The sequence below is a fragment of the Arachis hypogaea genome, chromosome 6, assembly GCF_003086295.3.
Source record: "Arachis hypogaea cultivar Tifrunner chromosome 6, arahy.Tifrunner.gnm2.J5K5, whole genome shotgun sequence".
NCBI lineage: Eukaryota > Viridiplantae > Streptophyta > Magnoliopsida > Fabales > Fabaceae > Arachis > Arachis hypogaea.
The window spans coordinates 95,225,377-95,248,268 of record NC_092041.1 but is presented as its reverse complement, the minus strand read 5'-3'; the positions used below and the strand labels follow the sequence as shown (position 1 = coordinate 95,248,268).

Here is a 22,892-nt window from a genome sequence, read left to right as displayed (position 1 = left end):
ACCGGTGAGGGTTTGATGCTCAATTACATGTTTCCACCTATGATCATAATTTTCAAGCAAGTTTGTAAAAATATTTAATAACTCAATTCAATTTTGGATTAGACTTGCTAGGCCTTAGCCCTTGTGCATATATGCTTCTTGGGAATTGATTTATTTTGACCAAGCAATTGCATTCATTTAGATAGTTGCATGTAGGTAGATTGCATTTAGTTAGTTCCATTGAATAAATGCCATGCCCTTTACTTCGTTCTTGGTTTAAGCATGAGGACATGCTTGGTTTAAGTGTGGGGAGGTTGATAAACCCCATTTGTATGGTTTATCTTGTATTGATTTTAGGGGATTTTATGACCTTTTACCCACATTTATTCAATGAAATAGCATAGTTTTGTGATTGTCTCCTAATTTGTGCTTAGATGTGAAAACATGCTTTCTAGACCTTAAATTAGCTAAATTCAATTCACCTTTGATTCCACTAGATGCCTTGATGTGTTTGTTAGTGATTTCAGATTGAAAAGGCTAGGAATGGATCAAAGGAGTGAAGAGGAAAGCATACAAAGTGGAGAAATCATGAAAAGTCAAAGAAGTTGAACTCGCCCATGGACGCGCACGCGCACCTGGCGCTTGCACGCACCTGCGAATCACCCCATGGACGCGTACGCGTACACGTCGGTGCCGTTTTATGATTCCTTAATGAAAACGTGACCAACGAATTCTCAAGGGTTGTGGGGCCCAATCTCAACCAACTTTGGCGCCAAAGATGCTATTTAAAGCCAAGGATTGAAGAGCAAAGGGACAATTCCATTCAATTTTCACTCATTAGGATTAGTTTAGAGTTTGTTTCTAGAGAGAGAAGCTCTCTCTTCTCTCTAGAATTAGGATTTTAGGATTAGGTTTAGTTCTTAGATCTAGATTTTAATCTTTGCTTTCTTCTACTTCTACCTTTCAATTTCTTGTTGCTACATTCATCTTCTTCTATTCTTTTGTTGTAATTTCCTTTATGTTGTTCTTATATTTTGTTGTAGATCTAGTATTGTTCCTTCTACATTCTTCCAATTCAATAAGAGGTAATTCATAATAAATGTGTCTTCTTTACTTTTCTATTGTTGATCTCTTGCTTTTGTAGTTGTAGATTCTTTTACTTCTTGCATTTAATAATGTTTACCTCTATTGCCTTTTATGTGTTTGTTGAAATGTCTCTTTTAGTTTTAGTGTAGATTTTGTTCCTCTTGGCCTAGGTAGAGTAATTAGTGACACTTGAGTTATCTAATTCCTTTGTTGATTGATAATTGGAGAGATTGCTAATTGGTTTGGAGTGCACTAAAGCTAGTCTTTCCTTGGGAGTTGGCTAGGACTTGTGGCTCAAGTCAATTCATCCACTTGACTTTCCTTTATTTAGTAAGGGTTAACTAAGTGGTAGCAATGAACAATTCTCATCACAATTGAGAAGGATAACTAGGATAGGACTTCTAGTTCTCATATCTTGCCAAGAGCTTTGTTAGTTGTTAGTTTATTTCTTTTGCCATTTATATTTCTTGTCAAAAATCTCAAAAACTCCAAAATAACTCACAACCAATAACAAGACACTTTATTGTAATTCCTAGGAAAAACGACCCGAGGTTTGAATACTTCGGTTTATAAATTTTAGGGGTTTGTTTTAGTGACAAACAACTTTTTGTATGAAAGGATTATTGCTTGGTTTAGAAACTATACTTCGACGAGATTTTATTTGAGAAATTCTAAACCGTCAAAAATCCGTTCATCAATACTATATAACCAAATCATTTTAGTAATCAAGTTGTTTTAATAGTTCATTGCCACAATAAAAATCAATTGAAAAAGTAGGAAAAAAACACATAAAAAAAAAGAAAAAGAAAATACTTATTTAGATTTAATTAGTTTATCTAATATTTTTTTATTTTAATAGTAAAAAACTCAGTTTTCTAATGAAGACTAGATGTAGACATTTCAACTGAACCAGTATATATCATCGTGTATATCTATTTTCTAAATTCTTAACTCTTTATATTTCATGTTTATTATATATTATAGTTAAGAGGTCAATCCTTATCGTTGTCGCAAATACGTAAATACCTCGTATTTTCATCTAAATCTGAAATCTCATCATTTAAAATATTTCAAAAGAGACTTTAAAAAGAAAGCGCTATTTTAACACATTTTCCAATAATCATAGTTAAGTATAAAAATTAATATATATTTTTAACAAATATTAAAAATGTTAAAATTTTCTATTTTTTTATAAATAATTTGACCATAGTAAAAAATTACTCCTTAATTTTAACGGCCATTTGTTTTCAATTTACTCGACTATTTCTCTTTTTTACTTAGCTCCGTCGATCATACTACTCTCAATTTGAGATTACACTACTCATTTTTCATATTCAAAATCTTAGTTTGAGATCACACTACTCATTCTTTATATTCAAAATCTCAGTTTATTCTCCAATTTCAAGATGTCATCTCATTTTTCAGCTCCAAAATCAACTTCGTCCTGTTAGATATTTTTTCTTTTCCTCTCTCAAAATTTTTTATTCCTTTGTAAATTTGATTTAATTTTTGTTTAATATTTTAGATTTCAAAATTTTTTATTCGAGCTTCTTACTAATATAAGGTAAGTATTTTTAAATTTATTCTTTAATTTATATTTTTTTATTTGACTTCTTATTCATTTGTCATACCTAATTGCTCTTGAATTTATTCCTCATATCTGATTTATATAAATTGGTCAGTAATTCTGGTAAAATTTTTGCTCTTTTTTGTTTAGTTTTTATATTCATAATAGAAAAATGGAGAAAGATAACTTTGTAATTTGGTGATGCAATGTTACTGTTTGTTCTGTTTCAGAATTCTATTTATTTTATATTTTATTTAATTTGACTTCTAATCCTTTAATTTTTTTCCTTTTCAATTTTTGCACACCACGTGTTTATTCTTTTTGCTAAACCAAAATTTCACATCAAATAGAATATCTAGCTTTACTCTGAGTTCTTGGATATATACACTACCACAAAAATGAAAGATGGTGACGGATAGTTAGCAGCTGTTTTGACAATAGCTGCTATCTGATGGTTTTTCAGCGACTTTAATGGTGAACGCTGAAAGAGCAGCTATTTGATTCGGTTTTACGACGAATTTAAAAAAAAAACGCCGCCAATCTATCTTGGTCATATTTCAATCTCCCATTCTCTTAGTCCTTGATCATATTCATCAGACGCACCTTTTTTCCTCTTTCCTCTCTTTGGAAAAATATCCCTAAACCCTGCTAACCCTAACCTTCTTCCACGAGGTACCATCGGCGATAGATTCCTGCCTCCGTCGCCTCCAACCTTCATCGACACATCCATCGCAGGTTCAGATCTGTTCTAGATACTTTTCCACGTCTGCTTCTTCTGATTCAGATCCTCTGCCAAAGCTCCACGTCGGATGGGCCTCTCTCGTCTTTGGAGCTGTAGATTTACTCTGCGCCTCTGTTCTAGCTTCTGCTTGCTATTAGTGCCTCTTTCTTTCTGCTCTGCTTATTACTTCTAGTTTGTTCTTTTTGGTTTGATTTGTTCTGAATTTTCTTTCTATACACTTTGAAATTGGCTTTTCTAATTTTTTGTATCTAGTAATTACTTTGCTTCATCCATGGTAATTCAATTCAATTGTTTGGATTTTAACACATTCCTTTTGATCCATTAACCATTTCTATTTCTGTTCCTATTCCACAATTATGCACTTTTACTACTACCGTAATTAAAATTGTTATTATTATTATTATTATTATTATTATTATTATTATTATTATTATTATTATTATTATTATTATTTGTTTAATTTTTGATCTTTTCTTCCAAAGTATGAAGTAGGATTCTGATTGTGAAATCGGCATGGTATTATTGTGTTGTGTTGTTGTTTCATTTTAAACCTTACTATTTTGCATGATTTTTCTAGGTTCTTCTACAGCTAGATCCGTTTCTTAATGAACTCACCAGCATGTTCGAGCGAAGCACTGAGACGGGCTCTGTTTGGGTTACATTTAAATGATGTGTGTATGTATGTATTAGTGTTGACTTTATGGTCTGATCAAATGCTTGAGGTTTTATTTTTTTGCAAAGTGAATTCTAACTCCTTATTCTTCTTGTTCATGTTCTTGGTGCACCTTTTAGCACCTTTGAAGTCTCAAGTCGTTAGGAATAAAATGGCAACTGCTGGTGTAGCAATTGAGTATAGATGCCTTATCCGTACCATCAATAGGAAAAAGACAATCTCTACTTCGGTACGTGTGTATCTTATATATTATGAGCTTATCATTCTCATTTCTCATTGTGCTTTTAGAAGGTTCATGTTAATTGGAAATTTTTGAGTAGCGCAAACTTATATCATAGATAATCGTGTGACTTGTTGTAGGCATAAAGTTCCTAGTCTAACTCCATCATGTGGCATGATATTTGTCTCCCCCACTTGTAATGACTAAGGGCTCTCAGTTAGATCATACTGATTCTGAAATGGAAAAAGTGAAAGGAAGATAGTTGAAGCATTACTACTAGTGTTTCTTCATTCAGTTTTTCTCTTTTACCCTTTCTTTTCATGATCTCTTAATGGGCATGGTTTATAGTCTCATGTGTTTATGAATTACTCAAATTTTAAAACCCAATTCTTGTTTGATCATATTTACAGTCACAGAGATCTCAAATTTCATCTACCATAATTAATTTTAAACCTGTAAATTTATAGAAATAACAAGTCTCCCAAGAAATACTAAACAATATTTGATACCAAACTAATTCCCAATAACAAAATAGTATTCAACATGAATTGATCTAAACAAACTCAGTTGTATATGGACTTATGAAAATTATCTGACACATTTGTTATAAATATGCCAATGTTTCCTGCATCAGTTCTTTTCACTATTAATAACATTTTTTTAATTGAAAAAATGAGTCGGAGGTGCTGTTGTGCCGGAAATTTCTTAGTTCTGAATCTTGTTTTATTCATTGCATTATTGCTTGCTTGTTTTTTTTATTAGAAACAAGTTGCTCTGCAAAATTTCAGGGACTAAGTTTAATGCACTCAGGTCAGGAATATCATATAGTAGTTGAAATATTGAGATCAAAGCATCGACAACAACTACAAATTGTAATGCCTAATGATTTTGGATTATAAGTTATATTAGGACTATGAACCTGGTAGGTGTAAAAAAAATTTAGCCACCAAATCAGCCACTCATATAAAATGCATATTGGAATACAAAATACACTTTAAAAATAAGTTAAACAATATATATATTTATACACAATATATAGTGGCTAATTTTTGGCATACATATAATATTTTTGTAGCATTATAAGTGATATTCCTTTATGTTGAAATGACTATAGAATCAAGTTAGGAACATATTTATAAGTGATGCTGTGTTATAGTTAGTAGGCTAATCACACCAGGCCTCCTCACTTACACACTAACATTATAGGATTTAATGGAGTTGTTTGATCTATGTAATCGACTCTACTTAGTGTGATAAGGCTTTATTGTTGTTGTTGTTAACCAACCAATTCAACAATGTTGAACACAAGATACTTCATTCAAGTTATAGCACAAGCACACACACTCTTCACATTGCCTAGAACCCAATCCCATGTATTTAGTTAAAATTAAACACTGACTTTGCATATATAGGGTGTCCAGAAAAAGCTGCCTGTGGGGGCATTACGAGTGACTTTGCTGGTGAGAAATTTGAAGAAAAAATCATTGTAGTCCAGGATTTTGGAGGAGGTAAGAAAACTAGTGTATTTACTGATTCTTGTATTTTATTATGATGGGAGCTCAAAGTCTAAAATAGAGATTGAGTATTTGTTTGTGCTGCACTGTCCCAAATTCTTTGAATTATAATGACTTCCTTTTATTGTTTGGTAGTTTCATTTGGGTTGGTGTTTTTAATAGTGTAGTTTGAACTCTTTCTATTGTAATAATTATCATCTTCTACAATAAAAATAGAATGGTGCATAGTCTTTTCAATTACTTTATATTGAGTATGTTTTATTTTTGTAGAAATATAAAATTTTATTGTGGACTTTTTAGGTAATCGAAAAGCTTGTAGACATTGTGCATTTTTTACATTTGGAGATACATGAAGCATTTGGCAATGTTGGTGCTTTCAAGAACTACAAATAATTGATTATGAGCATTTGGCAGTATGGAATATCTCCTGAGGGCCCCATTTTTTGCACTCAATCTCTGCTGCCTATCCACTAGGGAAGACCATTATTAAAATGTGCATTTTGCTTCTGGCATTTTGTTTTGGAGATGTCATTCTCTTGATTTGTTATTACTTTACTCTTGTGATATTTTAGCCATTTTTAGCTTATTCTTATTTTTGTATTTATCTTGATGTAGAAGCAATATAATTGAGTAGCTTTATGAAGTTAATTTTTTTTTAATGTAGTTGTGCAAATTGTAGGGGTTATAAACCTCTACGATATACATTTTTTTAAACTGTTTTCAACATTGCAGCGGTTTACAAACTGCTGTAATATTTTAAAAAACTATTAGCCAAATCGCGGCGGTTCAAAACCGCTGCAAAATCAATTATTTGATCTACTGTGGTTGTGCCAGCGGTTTTCCAAAGCCGCCGTAAAATCAAATCTCCACCTCCTAATAGACAACGCTTGTGGAATCGCTGGAATTTCGTTTCGCTGCAGTTTGGCGGTTTGAAACCGCCGCTAATCCTTAAAAAAACCGCCGCTATTTAGCGTGTCTTTTGTAGTGTATATATATACACACACTTTGAGAGTTTGAATTTCTATAATATATTAGTTTGTATTAGTGATTATTGCTTATTTGCTTGGTTGCTTATTAGAGGTCGAACAATTTTATCAATAATTTCTAAATTACTGTTGAAAAAACAAGGTCAACTAATTGAGACAAGTATTTTTTATTATTAAAACTTACTCTTTGTGAAACTTAAAGAATTTTTAGCATATTTATGATCACATTTGGCGAATTTTCATTGTGTTTAGTGACATTTTAATTGATCAACTATATTGATAGCATTCTTATTAGGATCTTCACTTCTTCTAAGCACTAAGCACACTTTTCATGTATGTGCCTTTAACTTTTCTGAAACAATTACCGTTTTATCTAGGAACTTGATCCCTCATCATCATCATTAAAAGAAACTGAATCACATTTATTTGCTAATTAAAACTTCATTTCTTACTTATTCTTTCTTAATATTTCCCAAAATAGAAAATAATAAGCATTCATGTTTGCACACTTTACTCTACTCTAATCAATATCACACTACAACAAACCCGGCAGATTGCGGCGGTTTTGCATAGGGCGGCGCATATAGCGGCGGTTAGGTGTTAGGGCTGCTAACAGGCTGACATTTAGCGGCGGTTTTTTGCAAACCGCTGCTATATTGCTTTCAAGTTTGAATTTAGCGGCGGTTTTTTTATACCGTCGCTATATGGTCGTCAGGTTTGCAATTCGTGGCATCTTTTCCAAAACAGCCGCGATATGGGCGCCGGTGACTACCTTTAGGTATTTTGCAGCGGTTTCGTTCTAAACTGCCACAAAATGCGTATTACCATGTATTTCATTAAATCTCTTTAGTAATAACTATTTAGGTATAATCTAGTTAAGTAACGACTACTATCTGAAGCTACATATCTCTAAATCATTGTTACTTAAACTCGTAACACTTTTTTTACATTCATTTTACGTTAAAAAAAATTCACAAGTTACTTGTAAACTATATATGTAAACTCATGTGAACAAATTTACCAATAAGATTTACTTGATTACGCTATTGGCATTTAAAAATTAAGTAGGGAATCATGGATATGAAAGAAGAAAATAAAATCAAACTCTGATATTTAGGAAGTTAAAATAAAGTTCAAGAGAACACAAATCAAAGTTACTCCTCTTTGAAGTTATGCCTTACTAAACCTAAATTAAGAATAAACATGTACAACTGCGACCCAACTCATTAAACTAAGGAAATCAGTGTAACTATTATAATAAAAGATCAAACTTTCTCTCCAACGTCGTATTGACCTGGCGAAAAAAACTCTGTTATGAATCTATGGGCTTCACGTTTTAGAGGATCTGATATTTTATTTCCATACCATGGCAATTTATTCAAATCAAAGCACATTTTCTTAACATGTATATCATTTTGTTTATCTTGTTGGTCTTCTAAAGTTTTATCCTCTTCATCCGGAATCTTATTCAGATCAAACTGCATGGATCTATCCATTGCGACAGAGGATACATCATCTAAATTGTCTTCTGAATCAGACTCTTCTCCATCTAGACTGTTAGGAACTATTTCTCCGGAATATTCAGGTAAGAATGAAAATATCAAGATGCACATAACAGAATGAGTATACATAAAAGAAATTGAGAACTCTGGAGTCATTAAATACTGACTTAGAAAAAAAAACAAACTACAAGATGCTAAGACAATTTTATTACTAAACGCAAATTTTAGACAATTACCATCACCCTTGTTAGTAGTTTGTGAAATTTTCTTAAACATAAGCTCTGTAGCAATTGTTGTGCTTGCAGAGGATGACGAAAAGTCCTCATTTTTCATCGATCCTGTTCCACCGTCATGTTATGTTCACTATTATTTTCAAAACGTAACACTAGTGAAATTATATTACGTAATACATAGCAAGATTATAAAAAATGCAACCCTAAGAAAAAAGACAACTGTAGAAGGAATAAAGATTTAACGTAAACTAACATTTCCATATTAAAATCGATGAAAGAACCAAAAAATCGGCTTTTACTCATGAGGATTCACAATAACATAAATATTTAACTGCAAAAAAAAAAACTACACAAGTGTAAAGTAAACAAAGAAAATAACGTACAACGCTGAGTTTATTTAACTTATAATGATAAAAAGATCATTTTTAAATCACATTAAAATGCTTCATACAAAGCATTATGCGACATCATCGAAATTCTCTGAGGAATTTTCTATGAGGTATTCTATATCTTCCTCCCTTGTCAATAGTAAATCTCCAATGTCACCTTCCGCTGACATGTTCAACCCTGGCTGTGGAGGAAAACCAACTTCAGCTTCTTCATTCTCTTCTCCCATGTCATACAAATCCCTTGGTTTCACATGAACCACAACACTCCATTCTTTAGCTAATTCATCATCCACATAGTATACAAGCTGAGCTTCTGATGCCAATATGTACGGTTCATCTTCTTCACGATTACCAGTGTGTATTGGACGAGAGAAATTAACGTTGGTAAGCCCCAAATGGTCTTGTTTGATGCCTCTACTGGTAGTGGTATCAGTCCAAACACATTTGAACAATACCATTGTGAAGGAACAGTTGTAATTCAACTCAATTATGTCTACAATTTTTCTGTAATACGGAACACCACCAACAGCCACTCTATTATCACGCATGCTTGCATAACTTCTCGTATTAGATGATATATATACTCTACTATTTTGTGTTTTCATCCCGTTTTCCTTTGTGACAGTTCGAAACTTGTACCCGTTAACATTATACGTCCCAAAACGTCTGGCCTGAATCATGGGACCGCACGCAAGCAACTTCAGCTCGTTCGATTGAATAGTACTTTCCAGAAGAACCTGGAACCACATAACATTCATGCTTTATATTAAAGTCGGTTTTAATATAAAGTACTAATTCCAGGCTAAAAAAACATTGGTCAGGTTAGTATTCTGTCAACCTGAGCATTGAACCACTGAGAAAATTCTGCATGGATGACACTATCAATCTTAGCTGGGGACCTTGTCTGATGACGCATGCTTCGCTTTGTCTTTTCCCTAAATGTACTTTATTGTGGAGAAGAAAATTAGTCCAACTAGAAACTGGGGTAAAAGAGTTACATTGGTGTTTTAGAAATACATGCGTATACTTACTCAAGGAACGGAACCACGGCATCGCAGTTGACTAGCACATGACGATGAGCTTGATGTTTTTCCATTGGAGTGAGTTCGAAATGCAAAACTGCCCCTAATGCCTTGCCAATAGCTGGGAAGATACTCTCCCCTGAATTGTGAGGAACATCAACAGGCTCATCGTCAACTCGCCCTGGTCGGTTGATTCTAGTCTCAATTTATCCAAATACCTAGAACAGAAAGTCAGGATTTCCTCAGATAAATAGCCTTCTGCAATTGAGCCTTCTGGTTGTGCTCTGTTACGAACATATTGCTTCAGACGTCCTAAATACCTTTTATATAAATACAATAAAATGCTCAGTATATACACAATTAATTGATTTGAATGTACTAAAGGGGTTTATCAGTAAGCTAACCTTTCTATTGAATACATCCACCTATAATGTACGGGTCCACCAAGAGTAACCTCATCAACGAGATGCACAGTGAGGTGAACCATGACGGTGAAGAAGGATGGAGGAAAAATCATTTTCATCTGACACAAGGTTTGCACAACATGATTCTGAAGCTCAGCAAGCTGCATAGGGTTTATGGCTTTCCCAAAAAGTTCTCTGAAAAATGACGACAAATTTGCAATCACATTGGACACCGGACTCGGAAGTGAAAACTTCACCAAAATTGGGAGTAATTGTTCCATCAGAATATGACAGTCATGACTTTTTAACCCAGATAACTTGCACTGTCGCAAATCAACACAACGAGCAACGTTGCTAGAGTAACCATCTGGAAATATCACATTCTGCAAAGTTTTCAGGAAAATATCCCTCTGTGAATTGGACATCGCAAATATTGCAGAAGGATATTTACCACCTTCTCCCGGCCATAATTCAGGCCTTATACCCATGCATTGTAAATCTTTGCGAGCTTTAAGATTGTCCTTTGATTTGCTGCTATCGTTTAAGATAGTGAAGACCACATTGTCACACACGTTTTTCTCTATATGCATCACATCGAGGTTATGACGCAACATCTGATCCTCCCAGTATGGGAGGTCAAAGAAAACACTCTTCTTCTTCCAATATGAATCATCTTCATCCGCATCCTGGCCATTGTGTCTTTTTTTAGATGTCACACTTGAACTCTTCCCAAATGAAACGTGCACATTAGACTGCTGCCTCAGTACATCTGTTCCAGATAACTTCTTTGGCGGATCTCTACCTTCGACCTGCCCGTCAAATCTATTCTGGTCTAGTTTGTATTTGTGTCCCTGATTTAAAAAGCGTCGATGGCCCATGAAATACCATTTTTGACTGTCTTTCAGCCAATGTGGCTTAGCATCCAAGTTACACGTAGGACAGGCTAACCCACTGTGCGTATTCCAGCCGGATAGGTTTTCCAATCCTAGAAAGTCGCTGATAGTCCACATTAGTGCCGCACACATCTTGAAAGTGTTTCCCTCTTTGGCATCATAGGTTTCAACGCCATCCCATAATTGCTTCAACTCATCTATCAAAGGCTGCAAATAAACATCTATGTCGTTACCTGGCATTTTCGGCCCAGGAATAAGCGTGGATAGAATGAAAGATGTCTGCTTCATGCAAATCCAGGGTGGTAGATTATATGGAATAAGAATCACAGGCCAGATGGAGTACTTTGTGCTCATATTCCCAAAGGGATTAAATCCATCGCTCGCCAAGGTTAGGCGAATATTGCGCGGATCCGCCGAAAAATTAGTATACTTTGCATCAAACTTTTTTCATGCTTCAGCGTCCCTTAGATGCCTAATATATTGTAAATTATGATAAGAATAATATTATGTTCAGTGATAAAGATATTATTTATAAATATTTTTACCGATATTAATATATAAATATCTATAGCTATTATAAATTACGGCTGTTATACGCAATTATGCTTTTAATATATGTATACGTATTATAAGTATAATAATAGCAATTTATAGTATAAGAAATACCAGTAATTTATAATTATTACTTATTTAAGGCATAACATAATAACGATTGCTAATTATAAAAGCATTACCTACACCGATATTTTATTATTTATATGAAATCTTAAAATTAACTTCTATCATTAATTTTGGTCCAACACGGTAATGGTTTGATTTTTATTAATTAAAAAAAAAACACAAAACCTAAAGGACTACCCGCAAGCCCCACACACTTCCCCGGCCCCAACTCATGTTTCCTCTATTCTGAAAATTGAATTGAGAAAGAAACAAAACCTAGCCGCCACCGCCCTCTCTTAACCCCTTCCACAGCCATCGCCCAGCGCAGCCACCGCACCCCCCACCGCTTTGGAGCCCTCACACTCCCGAGCTCGCTTTGTCGCCGTGGGTCACGCCGCTACGCTGCTCCTCGTCGTGGGTCATTGCCAGGTCGCTGCTCCTCGCGGTGGGTCGTCGCCACCTCTCGGATCCTTGCCGTGGGTCCTCGCTGCTTCGCTCCTCCTCATCGTTTCTCCTACTCCCCTCATCCTGGCGCCGTTTCTGCTTCTTTGCTCCGTATCGTGTCCCACCGTAATTGATTCTCCGTCGTGGCTTCTCTTTTTCGCGTGGCGTCTCGCAGTCGAACCGGTTACCTTTTGTCGCGGCTCAAGTCTCTAGTCTCTGCTTCAACCATCGCAGGTCTCAGAGCTCAAGTTTCAATTCTCTTCTTCTCTGCTTCAAGCCTTCAACCCTCTCAGGTCTGAACTCTTAGTCTCTAACACTCCCTGACTATATTTTCCTGACTCTATCCCTATGAAATTTTAAATTTATTCTGAACATGCATATGATGTATTATTGATGATTCTACTGAATTTTGAGATGTTAATGTTTTCAATTTTTATTTCAATTTAGTCTGTTCATATTGAGTTAATTCTACTGATATTGAATTTTTGATATTGACGTTTTGCTTTATTTGTTCTCTTAATTTATTTTGATAATATTATTTGAGCTGCTGGGTTAAGGTATTGATCATGAATTGTATTAAACTTTGTGAATATTGTTAATTTTTATTTGCTAATGTGAGCAGATTTTGTTAGTGATATAATTTTTTCGGTTTAAGATCTATTTTTTAAAGGGGAGTTTGTTTTTATTTAGACTGAGTTTAGGAAAAGTATAAAAAAGGTTTCAAATAGAACATACATGAGACGTAGAAAAATAATGTTACTTACCTGATTGAAGATCCATATAATTGGCTTTTACTGTGCAAATTAAGGACTTCAACAAACTAAAAAACAAAAACTGAGTTTCATCGTAAGAAAGGAAAACGATTTAATGTGAAACAGTTCAAAGTAGCATATATAAAAATATTTACAGAGAAACCCAAATAGAGGAGAACCAGATAGGTGAATTTGGCTTCAGAAATTATCTGTGATAAAATTGAGTAAACTGATTGTATTGCTTATCAGTGAAATTTATTTAATTGAATAAGCACGTTTATAACATTTGAAAAGCACAGATTTTTGTAACAGATTATTTCAACAAACTTTTAAAATTATACCAATATTCTCTATTTTTATGTTATCCTAACCGTTTAAATCCATTTAGATTATGCAGGTGGTTCATTTTACTTTTTTAACGATACAATAGTTAACTTGTTTAAGTTAATATGGTAACTTAATAACATATTTGGTGCAACAATAAAGGAACATGTACATTGCATAATAGAAATTTAAAAGTGATTTGAAAATAATCTAACAAACTATTTAAATTGATTAACGTTAAATCTGATTGTCAAATGTTGTTGTGATCTTATCCTATTTATCCTCATTTTCTGTTTTATCCATACACCCCAAAATTTCTAGATATCTAAAACTCTTCTATCAATTGCACTTCATTCTGAGCAAGTGAGAGACCTCTCCATTTCAAACCAGTTACGTGAGTTCAGTTTCCTTCCTTTTCGAGAATTTTTTTTGTTGCTGGTTAAACATAAGATTGTCTTTCCACAGGTGAGCCAACACTTTCGTGCTTATTAAATACTAACACTCAAATGAGTGGGATGTTCAACACAGCTTCATATAATTAATTCTTTTGTTTTTGACATAATAAATACTGGTGGTTCATTTTTTTGTTCCTTGTTAAAATTATGTTTCCCTTTTTGTTTTCATTCTTCCTGCTAGATGTCTGCATTATTATGAAAGAAGATTAATGCGAAACCTTGGTTCGTAGTTCGCGTGGTTGGAACTTGTTTATTAGGTAAGCTTCATCTTCATCATCTTCATCTTTTTCTTCACTCCATATTCATGAGAAAAGGGATTTAGCTTTCTGAAGGAGAACAAAAGGGTCTAACTTTTTTAACAAAGGTCTTTCCGAAACCCAGATTGTGAAAGTTGGTTCCTTTGTGTGAGAAAGTTTCCTCTGTTTTTTTTTATTTCTTTCATGAACTTCTACTAAATAATAATGAATAATGATGATGAAGTGCATGGTTTTGTGAACAATTGTCGCTAACATGTCGCTTTTAGATTAATATCGGTTTCTCATCTAAATACTCAAAAGTTTTAATTATGAAAAATACCAAAAGAAATGAATGTATTGAAATTTGTTTTTATATTACATGATATATATACTTGTCCTATTTACTTTCTTTGTTCTTAATATTATATATATATATATATATATAATATATATATATATTAAAGAATCAAAACTTCTCAATTTATTCTTCTTAACTAGTTTCTAGCAAAATTCTTGAAAAATAAAACCTAACATATAATCTAATTTGTTTGATCATATGACAGAAGAGCAGTGATGAGTGTCAAACCATCAATAATGGAAAGCGTGCAAAATGAACAAAATCAAGAAATATACTGAAGCCATTTCAATTCGTTTCAACTACAAGTTGCGGTAATGTTATGTTATTTTCAAAGTTATGAAAAATCCACAACAAATTAGGACCAAGTTCCGTTAATTTCTGAAAATGTTATTAATTATTGAGTTGGATGAATCTGAACCAAGTAGCTAAAGACAATTCTTATTAGGGGCATAGATACATGTATCCACTCACTTCTCTAGATTTTATTCTTCATTCAATCGGAGAATAATTTCAATTAAATATTTTTATGTTGCTATCATCATGACATTCATAATTCAAGAGATAATAATACTTATTGATTTATAATTTTGTATATATTCATTATTGATTTTTATTTTTTAATTTATTTTTAATTTTTTATCACATGAAAATCATAATTTAACAAAAAGAGATGGAACCAAGCATAGATGTGTGTAGCATTTTATTTGGGCCTGAGACCAATGCCTTGTTATGGATAATCAATCTTTTTGGCATTTTGGCATTATTTAAGCTATTCTTGATTAAGCTTATGTGATGTTATTTTTTTCCACCTTTTTTTCCATTCTATTTTTTCTAATTGCTTTGCTGTCCTTCTCATTTTTCTTGTTAATATTTTAATTGGTTTCCACCGTTCTCTATTTCACTACATTATGCACAAATCAGCATCTGATTAATTTGTTTCTATTAGCACAGTTCACCTGTTTATACTTTTTATTTTCATCCGCTTCATATTAGTGGTTGGATTTTCTTTTCCTTTTCTTTCTTGTATATGTTTTTTACTAAATTGTGTCAATATCAACGATATAGGAGAGAGAGCAAGGAAGACCCGTCGGTAGAGGAGAGTTGTTTATTATGACTCATAAGAAAAGAGATGGCTCGTATATCCACCCCGATGCACGTGTTGTTAGTGTAAGTCATGTTTGAAAATTTGAAGCAATATATAGCTTACTGTATATATCGTGCTACTGTTAACTTCTTCCTTTCCAATGTTGTATATTTGTAGGAAGCAATTACGAATGTTGAGAGGCAGGATGGATCCTCTAAGCACCTTTCACAGAATGACTCGCTAGCACAAGTTCTCGGAAAGGAGCACCCAGGACGAGTTCGTGCCCTAGGTGCTGGACCATGTCCCACCCAAGTCTTTGGTAATGCTGCTGGACAACCGTCAGGTTCTGCAGAGTCCAATACAGAGGATAAGATGATGATTGCAAAATTGACGGCTAAGTTGGAAGAAGAGCGGGCGAAGAGACAATCAATACATAAGGTCTTGAGATATGTAGTCCAACAGTTAGGAGGCAATTTGCCAGTTGAGATTGCTGAAGAGTTGACTTTTGTGGGCAGTACACCGGACTCGTCATGCGCAGGGCCATCTTCATCTAGAAATCACGACCCGCAACAAAAATTTTGAATTTCAATTAATGGTCTTGGATACCTTTTACATTTAAGTTGGTTTAGTACGTTAGGCTTATTTTATCCAACTTGAGCATTCTTACTTTATTTTGGATGATATTATGACCATTTCGTTATATATGTTATGTTTACATATTTATAATTTGGTTTGTTATGTTAATTGAACTATTTTACTTGGTTTAAATTTGTTTAAATTAGTTAAAAAGTAACAAAATTAAAGTTTAATAAACATTCTTTTAAAAAAGTGGCAAAATAGTAGAAAATCTAAAATTTTAATGGAAATTTGAATCTGGCGACGGTTTTGTAACCGCCGCAAAACTATAAACTTTTTCTTCCTGTCCGACATTTAGCGGCGGTTTCGAACCACCGCAAATTGGGTAATAGCAATTTACGTTCACATACCGCGGCAGTTAATAACCACCGCAAATCCCAAATTGCATTTTGCGGCGGTTATTCCAGCGGTTGACTAAAACCGCCGCAATCTGTTTTGTCGCGCCCTATCTTTTGGCGTTTCCAGGAACCGGCGCGAAATATTTTGCGGCGGCTCAAAACCGCCGCTAAACGGCTACATGAACCGCCGCCAAATGGCGTTTTTGTTGTAGTGCATAGTTTAAAAGATTATTCACAAAACAAAATGGTTTGCAATGGGCATCAACTTTGAGGCTTTTATCAGTAGTATTACACTTTTGTTTAAATTATTTATAATCACTAATTTATATAATGACCATTAAATATTTAGTTAATAATCTCACATCAAAACCGACAGAAGTGTTTACAAGTTTATAGTTCTACTTGTTTGTGGTATCACTACAACATTTTCAGGTTGAGGCAATGTAAAACCCGGTTAATTAACGGCTAATTAACCCATAAATGAGAATTTATTCTAGAAAGCCTAAAATGTGATTTTTATGGCTAAATATGATAGAGGAGATTGAGACGAGAATTTTGGTACCAATTTTATAGAATTCGGACCAAGATTGGACCGAACGGGCCAAACCGGGCCAATTGGACCCAAAGTGGGCCCTTGGCCCAACATAACTTAACCAAAACCCTAGTTTTCAGCACTCTCTCTCCTCATTTGTTACACACACAAGCTGAAATTTGAGAGAAAGGGAGGAAGAACACTCTCTCAAGTTCTCTCCCTTGGTTGATCTTCAAACCACCATAACTTTTGATCTAGAGCTCCGATTGCCGCTCCGTTTGCGGCCACGCGTTCACCGCGGAGAGCTCTACAAAACCCATATAACCAATCTTGAGGTAAGCCACGTCTTGCTGTTCGAAATCTCAGCCCTTATTTTCGAGTTTCATGGGTGAAATGTTGAGATTTTGGGTTCTTTGATGTTATAGGACCCAACTCTCTTGAAGGAGAAGGTTAATCTTGTCTCCTTGGACCTTGGGTGTGGTAAGATTCTCAACCCTAGTGTGATTTGTGATTTTATGATGTTTGGGTTTTGAGATGTTGTGTATGGGTATGATGGTTGTGGCTTAGGTTGTGTGTGTGTGGATATTGGAGCTTGATTGGTGATTTTGAAAAGCTTGAAAAAGGGATTTGGTGGTGAAAAATCTGTTCTTGGAGGTGTTGAGGCCTTGAGATCTTGTGGATAAGTGATTTGGAAGTGCTCCGGTGGAGCTTGGGAAAATCGGCTAAGGTATGGTTTCGGTTTCCCGTATCTAATATGTAATGTGGTAGGAAATACGTAGGCTAGAGGCCCTGAGATAGGCATTGAATGGTTGGTGTTGTTGAATTGTTGATATATATGATGTGGTCATATATGTGATGATGATTAATGATGCCTTGGTGGTATGATGTATGAGAAATATGCATGTTGTGATATATGCTTGATGATTGGTTATGGTTGAATTGTGGGTTGAACCATGTTTATGGTGAGCATGATGTTGATTGTGTATAATAGTGAATTATTGGGATTGGTGTTGTTGGATTTGGCATGAGGAAGAGTATATGATATGTCAATATGTTTGAGTTTGAGCCACTTGGGTGAAGTGGGTTAAAATGATGAGATAGTGATTTTGTAAAATGTGGTAAAGTCTCAATGTGTGAGTTGAGGAGGATTGATGTTGAATTTGATATATATTGATTGATTTTAAAGAAAAGGGATGAAATTGGCATGTTTTGATTGGTTTTGAAAAGAGTTGAAAATGGCATGTTTGAAAATGGCACTTTGTGGTTTTTATGAAAAACATGGTTTTTGGGCATACTTTGACGGGACATAACTTGGACTACGGATCTCCGTTTTGTGTTAAATCTATTTAGAAATGAAATTGGATCCGGGAAGTCCATGCCGTTCGAAGAACGGGTGAAAAACGATTTAAAATGAGAAAGTTATGTCCGTTGGAAGATTGGGGTTTAAATTGGTGAATTCTGCAGCTTTTAACTTAGAAAATTTTTAGCAGAATGACCCCTTGCGCGTGGGCGCACTTGGCGCGTGCGCGCCGTTCTTCCCGAAAATGCCATCCACGCGTGAGCGTGATGTGCGCGGGCGCGCCGATGGTGCTGCACCCAATGCCCAGCCATTTTCCAGAGAGTTATGCCAGAACTGTGCCAGTGTTGTGCCTGGGGCACGAGGACGCCCACGCGTACGCGTGGTTGACGCGTACGCGCCGATTGGCAAAGTTTTAATCCACGCGTTAGCGTGCATGACGCTTGTGCGTCGATGAAGTTTTTGAGGCCATCCACGCGTGCGCGTGGAGTGCGCGTACGCGCGGACCTGTTTTCATCCCAAAGTTGATTTTTGAGTTTTAAAAGCCAAATTTCATACTTCTAAGCCTCCGACCTCACCACTTATATCTTAAATCATTATGATATGTCTAGCTATGAGAAGAAAGGCTAGTGAATGTGGTAACTTGCGAGTGAAGCAAGGGAAAATGAATAATCAATGAGGATCATTGATGATTATGTGAGATGTGGAGGATGGTGGTGGAAGTGCTTGTTAAGCCATTGGCCGAAGGGCCGTAATTGTTTATGAATTGGCTGGTTCTGGATGGAACCGTGAGCCGGAATAGCTATGTATGCTATGAATATTGGCTGGTTATGGATTTAACCGTGAGCCGGAATGGCTGTGTATGATATGAATATTGGCTGGTTCTGGATTGAACCGTGAGCCGGATGGCTGATATGGATGATGATCCATGGATGAGAATTCATGCATGTTCATGCTGAATTATTGATAATTGTGATTTGCACTTCCACTATCGGAGATAAGAGTTTCCCTGGGTAGTAGCAGTGACTAGCCACCACGTGCTCCAGGTTGAGACTCGAAGCTCGTTTGACCCTATGTCATAAGTGTGGCCGGGCACTGTGAAAGACCCGGATGAGCTCGCCCCCGTAAATATTTTACCAGTGAGGGTGATGGATATAGATCATGATTATGATCAAGTTTATGACGAGTATAACTCGAGTTGGGGATGCATGACAGAGGGACAGTCCAATGGTTAGCTACCAGGACTTGTCGGGTTGGCTCTATAACCGACAGATGATATCATCAGCCACTAGGGACAGGCATTCATCATATGCATACTATATGAATTGTTTGAGATTGCCTATTTGACTGCATATAACTTGCTAATTGTCTAAATGTCTTACTTGTTCCTATTTGTACATTTCTTGTTTGATATAACTGTGTTTGCTACATTATATCCTGCTGGTGGTTGGGAGGTTTGAAGGAATTGGAACGGGAAGTATTAGTTAGACTGAAGAATCTTTAGTCAGATGCCCTTTTATGGTTTAGCTTGTTTATAAGCTTTGATATTATCTGGAGGAAGTTCTAGGATTGCCTTTGGCTTTCCTCCATTATTATGTATTATATATGTGGAAGCTGTTACCATGCTGGGGACCTCTGGTTCTCACCCATGCGGATTTTGTGGTTTTCAGATGCAGGACGTGAGGTTTTCCGCTGAGGCATGCTGGAGACTTCTAGAATTGCGAAGATTCCTTGTTCTCGGGGACTATGTTTTGGTTTATATGTTTTGCTTAGATACTTTTATCTCCATTAAATAATATAAACTGTGGTGACTCCTCTTATGGGAGATTTTGGAGAATAGGTTTTATGTATTTGTGTCCCTTTGGGTTTCCTTTGGGGTTTTCCTTATTTTATCATATGTATATATTGTTATGCTCGGATCGGTTATCTTCGCAGCCGGATCTTGAGCCTTGATATTCCTGTTTTTGACACTCCTTTGTATATATATAATCTCGTGTTGGTTATCCTTGTTCATTACGTTGTCGATCGGAGTGTTGCGCTTTAGAGTTGCGATGGTTTTTGTTTACCCCTTTTTCTACAAAGGCTCCTAGTTATAATCAATTATTCATACTACTATACGTACTAAATTTTTATTTTAGAGGTCGTAATACCTTGCCATCTCTAAATTATGACTTAAGCATAAGACTCTGTATGGTAGGGTGTTACAGGCAACATTTAAAAAGTGTTGCCTAAAGGCTGACAAAAGGTTGTTTTTGATCTATGGCAACACTTCAAAGGTATATTTGAGACAACACTTTTGCAATGTTGTCTTTTCTCATATTTTGATCACTACTAAAAAATGTTGCCTATTTGCAATAAAATTCAACCTTTTTATGTGTTGCTTATAAGTTTGAATTTGCAATAGTTTAAAGTATTGCCTATTAGTTTTGAATATGCAACCTATACAAGTGTTGCCTTTCCTTTTGGATATGCAACCTATACAAGTGTTGCTTTTTCTTTTGGATATGCAACCATACAAGTGTTGTCTAATATTCAAAATATGCAACTAATAAAAGGGTTGTCTTTTTTATTAAAAAAATATTTTTGTAAAAAAAATACAAAAAAAATTTTACAATAAAAGTTTTTGTTCATACACGTGTAATTATTTTAATTAATAAATAAATTTATGCACAATAGAAAAAAAATTATAAAAGAGACAAAATAACTAATAATAAAATTCTAATTAAAATAGATATTAAAAAGTTCAATTAGTATTTCAAATACATGTTCATCAATAATTCTCAACAAAATAATAAAATTCTTGTCTAACAATAATTGTCATAACAAAATAGTAATTAATAATTCTAATGAAAGCTTTTCGGTAACATCAGAGTAATGGTATGATGAATTCAAAATTCTCTTGCCTCCACTGAGTCCAATAACTGCTGCAGTAGCCATTGTTATACTCCCCTAACAACTACGTGCGAGTAACATCAAACTTCCCTATTAAGTCAATAATTCTTAACTTGTGTCAGCTGAAAATACAGGTGTCAGAAAACTTCCAAATTGTTCTAAGTTCTAACCATATAATTATCCATAAAATAGAAAAACAACACTAATAGAATAAAATCAAAGGAACAAAATAATTCAGGATCCATATATTTCAATTTTTAGTGTAGAATCCATTGAAACAACTTATAAAGTTACAGCATATAAAAGCGAAAGTTCCCAAATGAAAAACAAACACATAAATGAATTGGGGTTTAGTTAAAGTTGCATTTAAAAAAATTGAAACATAAAAGGTGCAATAACGGAAAATGATGCATGGTATGTGTTTGATGAAGTACCTGAGTAAACTAAGAAAGAGAAATGTAATTCAGAGAATGATGATTGCTCCAAAAAGGTATTAGCTTAGTAGTTCTTATTTAGAATCATAGAATCAGAAGGAACAAGCTCACAAGAAGAGACTTCACTTACATAACTGTTGGTGTGAAAGGAAATGACATTGCTGCTATATTAGATTTTTTTAATGATTATTCTTTTATTATCACTATCATATAAAATTAATTAATTTATGTTTGAGAGAAAAAAAATAGAGAAATAAATGACTGAAACAAAAATTTGAAGGGAAAAAAATGAAAAGATAAAGATATGAAACAACTCCCTTGACAATTTCTGCCATTTTTTCGAATGAAACAGCAGTTACTAGAGTTTGTTGCAGTGACAACACGCATCACTCCCCAACATATCCACATTATTTCAGCAATAAGGAAAAAATTTTCTTCCTCACAGTAGCACAACGCTACAAAAATAAGTAATTAAAAAGGAAAAAGAAAAAAAGATGATTGATTAAAAATAGCAAGTGTATTGTAGAAGCCACCATGAAGATGGCAGAAGACAGAGAAAGCAAAGGCCAAAAATGTTGATAGTCCATTCTCAATAAATGATAAATCACAAAAATTACTGCAAATTTTTTGGTTATACCTGGTCATCATTTTGGATCACGAGTTGATGAGGAAGGAGGATCTTTGCCATTCGGACATTGCTTACTATTTATATCATGTGTTGATTCCTTGGCTCGTAATAAAGACAATGCTTCATCAATATTTATGCCAAGAGAACTCTGTTACAAGATAAGCTTCACAAGATCCTCCAAACTTTGGACTCTGTCTTTTGTCTCATGAAGTTCAGTTATCATTAAACTTATAGTCTCTGCATGTTGTTGCTTAATTTTAGCAATCTCCCGTTCTTTCTGCAGAGATATTTTTGTGATTGTCCTCTCATAACATCGAACTCTTCCTGGTTGTTCTTTGCCAAATACTACAGTAAATACTTTCTCGGGAGTGTCTCCAGCTTCTTGGTGGCTCTTAAGGTTATCCTATTAACAAAAAAACATAACGATTTTAGCTTATGGTAGATAAGTTTATCCTACTGTAAATTAAGGCAGTTCTACTTCAGATCAATTTGTAAATTAAGGCAGATCTACTTCAACTTATTATGACTTACAATAACAGCTTGTGTTCCTAAATCAAGCTCTTTTCCTTTTCGTCCAGTTCGAGTTACAACAAACACATCAACCTATGATGG

At 34.6% G+C, this 22,892-nt stretch overlaps 2 protein-coding genes and 1 long non-coding RNA gene across 3 annotated transcripts; 2 read left to right on the top strand and 1 right to left on the bottom strand.

The window, feature by feature from the left end:
• Positions 1–2,946: 2,946 nt before the first annotated feature.
• LOC112697021 (uncharacterized) lies at positions 2,947–6,440 on the top strand. The gene is made up of 5 exons (XR_003151029.3): positions 2,947–3,466; positions 3,952–4,053; positions 4,167–4,276; positions 5,680–5,775; positions 6,082–6,440. It is a non-coding gene; the product is annotated as an uncharacterized lncRNA (long non-coding RNA).
• A 1,799-nt stretch (positions 6,441–8,239) lies between these two features.
• LOC140173493 (uncharacterized) lies at positions 8,240–16,249 on the top strand. The gene is made up of 5 exons (XM_072197344.1): positions 8,240–8,352; positions 14,027–14,102; positions 14,645–14,750; positions 15,505–15,606; positions 15,701–16,249. Exons 4-5 carry the CDS (start codon positions 15,550–15,552, stop codon positions 16,103–16,105), a joined length of 462 nt encoding a protein of 153 aa, XP_072053445.1. The 5' UTR covers positions 8,240–8,352; positions 14,027–14,102; positions 14,645–14,750; positions 15,505–15,549; the 3' UTR covers positions 16,106–16,249.
• On the bottom strand, positions 8,960–11,450 carry LOC112805766 (uncharacterized). The gene is made up of 4 exons (XM_072198257.1): positions 10,318–11,450; positions 9,923–10,108; positions 9,730–9,826; positions 8,960–9,628 (listed from the first exon to the last, which is right to left on the bottom strand). The coding sequence occupies exons 1-4, from the start codon at positions 11,448–11,450 to the stop codon at positions 8,960–8,962; spliced, it is 2,085 nt and encodes a 694-aa protein (XP_072054358.1).
• Positions 16,250–22,892: the final 6,643 nt, after the last annotated feature.

Coding starts and splice junctions, on each gene's coding strand:
- LOC140173493 (XM_072197344.1), top strand. CDS start 15,550: ATGACTCATAAGAAAAGAGATGGCTCGTATATCCACCCCGATGCACGT. Junction 15,607..15,700: donor CCGATGCACGTGTTGTTAGT/GTAAGTCATGTT, acceptor GTATATTTGTAG/GAAGCAATTACGAATGTTGA.
- LOC112805766 (XM_072198257.1), bottom strand. CDS start 11,450: ATGCCAGGTAACGACATAGATGTTTATTTGCAGCCTTTGATAGATGAG. Junction 10,109..10,317: donor TGGATGTATTCAATAGAAAG/GTTAGCTTACTG, acceptor AATTGAGACTAG/AATCAACCGACCAGGGCGAG. Junction 9,629..9,729: donor CTCAGTGGTTCAATGCTCAG/GTTGACAGAATA, acceptor ATGTGGTTCCAG/GTTCTTCTGGAAAGTACTAT.